The sequence below is a fragment of the Otolemur garnettii genome, unplaced genomic scaffold (assembly GCF_000181295.1).
Source record: "Otolemur garnettii isolate 467f Iridium unplaced genomic scaffold, OtoGar3 scaffold00070, whole genome shotgun sequence".
NCBI classification, from domain to species: Eukaryota; Metazoa; Chordata; class Mammalia; order Primates; family Galagidae; genus Otolemur; species Otolemur garnettii.
The window spans coordinates 10,203,488-10,211,717 of NW_003852465.1; the positions used below are offsets into that span (position 1 = coordinate 10,203,488).

Genomic DNA, 8,230 nt, shown 5'->3' on the forward strand with positions numbered 1-8,230 from the left:
AATCCAGCCCGGGCCTGACAAAACAACAATGATGGCTGCAACCAAAAAATTGCCGGGCATTGTGGCAGGCGCCTGTGGTCCCAGCTACTTGGGAGGCTGAGGCAGGAGACTCGCTTGAGCCCAGGAGTTGGAGGTTGCTGTGAGCTGAAATGCCATGGCACTCTACCCAGGGGGACAGCTTGAGGCTCCTCAAAAAAGATAAATCTGGGATTCCAGGTTGGACAAAGAAAGACCCCAAATGAGAAATGAAGAGACAAACCCCTAGTGGTGGGTAAAGGTTTTTTTGAGGGGGTGGGGGAGTGCGGAGACCATACAGAATGGGAAATGGAGATGAACAACAGAGTGAAAACACTTTGAAGGAAAATATTTTCTAGAAGGCATTGAAAGTTACCTTTCAGGACAAGAAAACAAACCATGTTCATTCTGAAAAATCTATTTACTTCTTTTCCAAATATTATTTCAAACATGTATTTTATAGACAAGGGTCAGTATGAATCAGAAACATTCTATGTAAGAAACCATTTTTACAGACATCAAGAATAATTCTAATAGAAGAAAAAGCTCACATTTATCTAGATGTGGCTACGTTCCATGGGAAAATTTCAGCATCCAAAGTGCAAAGACAAAATGACTGTGGCTTTTCTTACCACATGAAATATTGACAATCTTCCCTTCCAGCCTACTCTTAATTGTTAGTTGGGATGCCAAACAGACATACTGACCTTTAGAAGGAGGGCTCCATTGGACAAGGTTCGTAGGGGGAAATCAAGCTTTAGAATGAATTCAACTTTAGAAGAACTAACTGGTTTTGACTCAATCAAACCCAAAGTCTAGCCAGATAAATAGATAAATACAAGCTGTACTATCACATTTAAAATGTTGTGCCACTTAATACTATTAACATCTAATCAATCCAAATTAAAACTAAGCACACTCCCACTGCTAGTTCTATCCTCAATCTATCCCATTTTTAAAAGGCTCCATGCTATATAACTCAATTCATTAACGGAGGAAGGGGAACTTCTGCGTTCTGAGAAGGTACTATCCTAAATCCTCTACCCAACCCTTTCTTTAACCTGCCTTCCCCCTTCCCACCCTAAAACAAGTCAGTTTGACCAGAGCAGAAGAGTTCCTGTCATTGTCTCATGGAAATCAGCTCTATGATATCAGAGAAAGGTCATTCCATGAACAGCATTTGGCTTTAAGCCAAAGGGGCACACCCCCTCCTCCAAAAAGAATGACAATGAATTCCATACTATCTCTTCTACACATGGAAAGATCTCTCATCTAAAAGTGCCCAATAATTACCAGGCATAAGGTGCTGATATCGTTACATAAAGAGGAGGAGAGGGAGATACAGAATAGTTTTAACGAAACCCTCATGCACAATTAAACTAGATTTAAGAGCCTAGAGAATGCTAACAGTAGTAATAAGTACAAGAGACTGCAGAGCTGAAAGTACAGTGTCCTTTCTTACAGTCAATGCTGGGAAGTAATAGGTAAATGTGACTTCACTTGAGCATTGGAGAAGCAAAAAAGTTGCCTTGTCGTCCTAGGTTTGTGGCAGACTTGCTTTTGCTCCCAAATCTACAAAAGAAAAAAAAAAAAGAAAGAAAGAGAATGAACTGATAAGCAGTCTATTAAAAACGATGAATAGGCCAGGCATGGTGGCTCACACCTTTAATCCTAGCACTTGGGAAGCCGAGGTGGGTAGACTGCTTGAGCTCAGGACAGCCTGAGGAAGAGTTAGACCCCATCTTTAAAAAAAAATAGCTGGGCATTGTGGCAGGTGCCTGTAGTCCCAACTACTTCAGAGGCTGAGGCAAGAGAATCACTTGAGTCTGGAGTTTGAGGCTGCTATGAGCTATGACACCATGGCACTGTACCCAGGCAATAGAGTGAGATGAGACTATGTTTAAAAAAAAAAAAAGATGAATAAATAACTATAATATTACTTTATATAATCCATTAGAAGTAGAAAACCCTGGAAAACTATTTTGTAAGGTATTCTTAGTCACCTAAGATCAGACAAGGAAAATATTTTTTAATAGTAAAAACTCTTAAAATTTTTAAAGAAAGAATTTTTTTTTTTTTTTTTTTTTGAGATGGAGCCTCAAGCTATCCCCCTGGGTAGAGTGCTGTGGCATCACGCTCACAGCAACCTCCAACTCCTGGGCTCAAGTGAGTCTCCTGCCTCAGCCTCCCAAGTAGCTGGGACTACAGGCGCCCGCCACAACGCCTGGCCATTTTTTGGTTGCAGCCATCATTGTTGTTTGGCGGGCCTGGGCTGGGGATTCGAACCCGCCACCTTAGGTGTATGTGGCTGGCGCCTTAGCCGCTTGAGCCACAGGCACCGAGCCTAAAGAAAGAATCTTTATGGCTCCAAGTTCCCTTCTCAACACTAGCTGCTACTAAAATCTAAGTCAATTTTTCTTTCTACAAGCTTCAATATGATAGGAAAGAAATCTAAGGAAGCAGTCATTTATTTCTTAAGAAGGCCAATTCTGCATACCTGGGAGTGTTCTTGGAGAGGGTGGAGCGGACTCTCTGCGACAGGGAACTAGATGAAGGAGTCTTGAGAAGCTGATGCTCAGGAGTGGTTACAGGCCCCAGTAAACTCACTTCAGCCAAAGTTCAGATAAAATTTTAAAACAGGAGGCAAAAAAAAAGATACCCTTTTAGATGGCCAGTTTTAAGCTATCTTCTGAAGCATTTAAGAGCTAATATACATTTAGCAGAGTCCCAGAGATCATTTTTGTCATTATTTGTAACACACACTCTAGTATATCTTTTGAACTATGCAGGCAATTAACCACTCAATGAATAGCTCCAAACTTCATAAATCTAACATTTAAACATCTGACTTTTACCTATACTAGAATAATGTCTTCCCTTAAAAAGGAATTTGAGGACTCAGCACCCATAACTCAGTGGTTAGGGCATCAGCCACATACACTGGGTCTGGCGGGTTCGAACCCGGTCTGGGCCTGCTAAAACAACAATGACAACAACAAAAAGCAGTGTTGTAATAATGGGCACCTGTAGTCCCAGATACTGGAGGCTGAGGCAGGGCAGTGCCTGTGGCTCAAAGGAGTAGGATGCCAGCCCCATATACTGGAGGTGGTAGGTTCAAACCTGCCCCTGGCCAAAAAACAACAACAAAAAAGAAAAACTGGAGGTTGAGGCAACAGAATCGCTTGAGCCCAAGAGCTTGAGGTTGCTATGAGCTGTGATGCCAAGGCACTCTACCTAGGGTGACATAAAAAAAAAAAGGAATTTGAGGCCAGGCTTAATGGCTCACATCTATAAATCTCAGCACATTGAGAGAGGACAAAACAAAAGGCTTGCTTGACGCAAGGAGTTTGAGACCAGACTGGACAACATAACAAGACCCTGTCTCTACTAAAAAAAAATTTTTTTTCTTTTTTTTGAGACAGAGCCTCAAGCTGTCCCCCTGGGTAGAATGCCGTGGCATCACAGCTCACAGCAACCTCCAACTCCTGGGCTCAAGCAAGTCTCCTGCCTCCGCCTCCCAAGTAGCTGGGACCACAGGCGCCCACCACAACGCCCGGCTATTGTTTTTTTTTTTTTTGGTTGCAGCCATCATTGTTGTTTGGCAGCCCAGGCTGGATTCGAACCCGCCACCTTAGGTGTAGGTGGCTGGTGCCCCAGCCACCCGAGCCACAGGCACTGAGCCTCTACTAAAAATTTTTAAAAATTAGCTGGGCATGGTGGTGCATGCTTGTAGTCCTAGCTACTGGGGAGGCTGAGGTTGGTGGACCACTTGAATCCAGGTTACAGTGAGCTATGATTGTACCACTGCACTCCATCTTGTTGACAAAGTGAGACCCCCATCTCAAAAAAGAAAAAAAGAATTTTAAGTAATGAAAGAATGAGTCTCAGATATCAGTAAGGTTGGTACGAAACCAGCCCATTCCTATAAAATTGTTGGTGGGAAAATAAACTGGCAAATGCCTTTAAGAAATCAAGTCGGTAAAACATTATCAAAAAACATAAAAATGTTCAAATCCTTGAATTCAGTGATTTCCACTCTTAGGAATGTATCAGTGGTAGGGAAGGTATATACAAATAATGTGGGCTACAGCATTATTTGTAATTATAAAAAAATGTCAATACCTAACAGAACATTTAAATAAATTATAGTTTACAGTAAAAAAAAATGATAAATAAGATTATATGGTAGCCAAAAAAATCCTCACAATATGCTAAGTGAAATAAAAACAAATTATATCAAAACTATTGTATCTATATAAAAAATACATAGCTATGGGGTAAAAAAATGAGAACATAAAAAAATGTATTAGGGCAGGACATGGTGGCTTACACCTCTAATCCTAGTATTCTGGGAGGCCAAGGTAGGTAGATAGCCTGAGCTCAGGAGTTCTAGACCAGCCTGAGCCAGAGTAAGACCCCGTCTCTAAAAAAAGTAGGTAGGCACTGTGGTAGGCACCTGTAGTCTCAGCTCCTTGAGAGGCTGAGGCAGGAGGATTGCTTGAGCCAAGGAATTTGAGGTTGCTGTGAGCCATGACACCACAGCACTCTACCAAGGGAAACAAAGTGAGATTCTGTCTCAATTTTTTTTTTAAAAAGTGTATCAGGATAGTGGAATTATATAGATTTTTATTTCAGAATTTTGAAAATAAATTATTAAAGAACATGAATTTCAAACAGCTCTACCAAAGGCAGAGAGAGAACACATGACTATAAAACAAAAGAAAGAGTCAAGTAAGCACAACGTTGGTCTAACCTTTAATATCAGGTGTCTGTGGTGTTGAAAAGGCATTTGAGTTTTCAATGACATGCAGAGGGTCAATGTTCTCTTGCTCCACCATCATGAACTGACTCCAATATTCCAGGGGCAATGAAAGTAGGCGCTCTACCACCTAAAATATGTTAAGCAAACTTCCAAAGCTCAGTGCTTACTTTTCATGTTTTCAAGTTATACAAGTTCATATATTTAATATATACGTGTGTGATACAAATATACACAAGGCTACCTTGGGTTGGCGCTTGGTGTCCTGTAACATTGTCACAGGGTCTGGATTGGGCACAGCATGGGCAACTATTGTAGGGCCAAAGACTTTGGCCAAATTGGCAACATCCATTTTAGTATGTGGACTCAGAGCCACTCTAAACAAAAGAGTATTAAATTAGAAACTTGCTTCTCCACTTAAATGCAGACCAAAGTATAAATTCTAGAAAAAGACAATTCACTCTCACACTCTTTAACACCCAACCCACATTGTCTTCCCCTCCGAAAATTCCCTAACTCTCAGAACAAGTCTCTGCTGTACTCACCTCTGCAAGTGAATCATTAGAAAAGCTAATGTGTCCCTGTTGGCCTGGGGAAGTTCACCAACAGCTTGGTACATGGCAGCTATGCTGTTGTCTTCATCTGTAATTTCTGTAAATGAAAAGAAAGCACCAAGAGGCCTAGACTTCTTTCCCTTGACAGCAGGCTTTAAAGTTATCGACCACACAGTCTCATCTATACAGTAAGCTTCTGAAACTTCTGATTAGATTCATGACTGCATCAGACTCTAGTTTCATTAACAAGCAGGATACTGGCCAACGGCTCAATATTAGAAGTCAGAACTTTTAAAAAAATCAACCCTTGCAGTTAGGGAAAGCAGTTTGCAGCCCATATGCTAGGAAGACAAGCATACAACTGCAGTGACTACAATTATCAAGAAGATATTCACATTTAAAAAAATATTTAAGGGACTACTAGATGCCAGGTACTATCCTAAGTATTAGGATATAGCAAAAGTAAACAATCCATGCGTTATAGAACATATGTTCTATCGGAGTCAGTCAAATGCAAATACATATGAAGTAGATATGTAATTACTCAAAGAATAGTTGAGTAGTTTACTTCTTTTTTTTTTCGAGACAGAGTCTCATCATGTCACCCTCGGTAGAGTGCTGTGACGTCACAGCTCACAGCAACCTAAAACTCCTGCGTCAAGTGATTCTCTTGCCTCAGCTTCCCAAGTAGCTGGGACTACAGGCACCCGCCACAACACCCCACTAATTTTTGGTTGTAGTTGTCATTTGGCAGGCCCAGGTTGGGTTTGAACCCACCAGCTTCGTGTATGTGGCTGGCGCCCTAGCCACTGAGCTACAAGTGCTGAGCCTAGTTTACTTCTTGATTTAGGCTACTCTGTTAACTCCAACTTCATAAACAATCCTTGACTTATAAAACATACATACTATCGGAATTAGTCAAAATACATATTACAAAGAAAAAAAAGCAGGCAAGAAGGCAGAAATAAATGGGAGCCATTAATGTAGATTAACTAGTCAGAAAAGGGATTTCTGAGGACGAGAGGAACCTGAAAGAAGTAAAGGAGCAAATCATGACGACATCTAGTGTAAGAGCATTCTAGGCTGTGACAACATCAAATGTGAAGGCCTCAAGGGATGAAGTAAGCTTGGTCCTAAGAATTGCAAAAATTTTGTCTAACAGAAGAGGAAGGAAAGAAGGGAAGGGTATTGACTGAAATGCTGTTGGAGACACAACCAGAAGCTAAATCATGTTGTGTCTTTCTAGGCATGTGAAAGACTGGACTTTATTTGGAAAGTGGGGAGAAACCATTGGAAGATATTGAGGAAAGAGGGACATCATCTAACTTAAATTTTAAAAGGACTACTCTAGCTCCCATATGAAGATCATACTTCAGAGGGCATGAATAAAAAGAAGATTATCAGGAGGTTCTTACACAATTCCGGGGCGAGAGTACATCAAGAGTGGTAGCAGCACTACTACCATTCCTTGACAAATATCAAATTTCAGAGATAGTTTATAAGACTGCTGACAAGATTTGACAGTGAATTAGATGTGGGGTGTGAGGAAAAGAGATCAAAGATAGTTCCAACTTCAAAAGCACAACCTAAAACTTGATCAAAGCACAAGTACAACCAAAAAACTTAATTAATTACAGTTTAGAGAAAGATAACAGGCATGGGGGAACACATATACAGTCATCCTTCCATCAAACTATTTGAGTACCTACTATATTTCAGGCACCATACAAGGCTGGGGCTAAAGCCATAAAAAGAGTAAAACTCCTCCCCACCTCCCTATTCACCTCCCTCCCACATTCAAGTATCAAGCTCTGCCCTTACCTGCTGCTTCCATAAAGGCTTTGTTTAGCCGAAAGGTCAGAAGGGGTTCTTTAAGGTTTCGAAGGAAGTCTTTCAGGAGGCTACAGATAGCATGAATATCATCCACTTTGCTGAGGAGAGGTACGTTTTTTGCTCTGAGGAATTTCTCTTTCAGCTCTTTTACTGTCCGGTCACAGCCCGAGATCCTATATAGGCCTGTCTATTATCAAGATGACATTTTTATTTAAAACCCTTTAAATATTAACATAAATAACAAATTTACCCTATTGATTCTTACCTCAGTCAGCCCTCTTTGCTCAATCTCATTTACACAGTGGACAACAATGGAAGGGATCATTGGGGAAGTCTGGGACACAAAATCTGCCAGCATTCCCTGAAAAAAAGATTCCTATGTTATTATTTACACCAATTAGACCAATAGGTGGTACTCAGGCTGGGACATCTTGTCTTCTTTTAAATTTCTATTCACAAAGCATATGTTGAAACAGAGATTCTCAAACAATTTTCCTACCTCCACATCAGGACTGATATATGCTCATACATACCACATTCTTACATAAATAAGTATAAGATCACCAGCTACACCTACTTTCTTCTCATCCACTCAGAGTTGGCAAAAAGCAAATCAATAATGAGATTACAGGCTAGGTACGGTGGCTCACGCCTATAATCCTAGCACTCTGGGAGGCTAAAGTGGATGGACTGCTCAAGCTCAGGAGTTTGAGGCCAACTTGAGCAAGAGTGACACTCCGTTCTCTACTATAAATAGAAAAACTAGCCAGGCATGGTGGTGGGCACCTCCAGGCCCAGCTACTCAGGAGACTGAGGCAAGAGGATCATTTAAGCCCAAGAGTTTGAGGTTGCTTTGAGCTATGACACCATGCTACTCTAGCTAGCCTAGGGCAAAAGAGTGAGACTCTGTCTCAAAATAAGTAAATAAATAAACGGGCAGTGCCCATAGCTCAGTGGGTAGGGTGCTGGCCATTATACACCGAGGCTGGCGAGTTCAAACCTGGCCCAGCCAGTTAAAACAATGACAATTACAAAAAAAAAAAATAGCCAGGCATTTTTTTTTTTTTTT

General features: G+C 41.0%; 1 protein-coding gene across 1 annotated transcript in view; it reads right to left on the reverse strand.

The window, feature by feature from the left end:
- Positions 1-417: 417 nt before the first annotated feature.
- The window catches only part of LOC100965954 (rac GTPase-activating protein 1), a 12,492-nt gene continuing 4,679 nt past the window's right edge, over positions 418-8,230 (reverse strand). The window contains exons 6-12 of the mRNA XM_003793650.2: positions 7,427-7,522; positions 7,150-7,348; positions 5,320-5,425; positions 5,019-5,151; positions 4,769-4,904; positions 2,513-2,621; positions 418-1,587 (exon numbers count right to left, since the gene is read on the reverse strand). Coding sequence (XP_003793698.2) covers positions 1,512-1,587; positions 2,513-2,621; positions 4,769-4,904; positions 5,019-5,151; positions 5,320-5,425; positions 7,150-7,348; positions 7,427-7,522 — 855 coding nt within the window. The 3' untranslated portion in view covers positions 418-1,511. The remainder of the gene's footprint in view (positions 1,588-2,512; positions 2,622-4,768; positions 4,905-5,018; positions 5,152-5,319; positions 5,426-7,149; positions 7,349-7,426; positions 7,523-8,230) is intronic.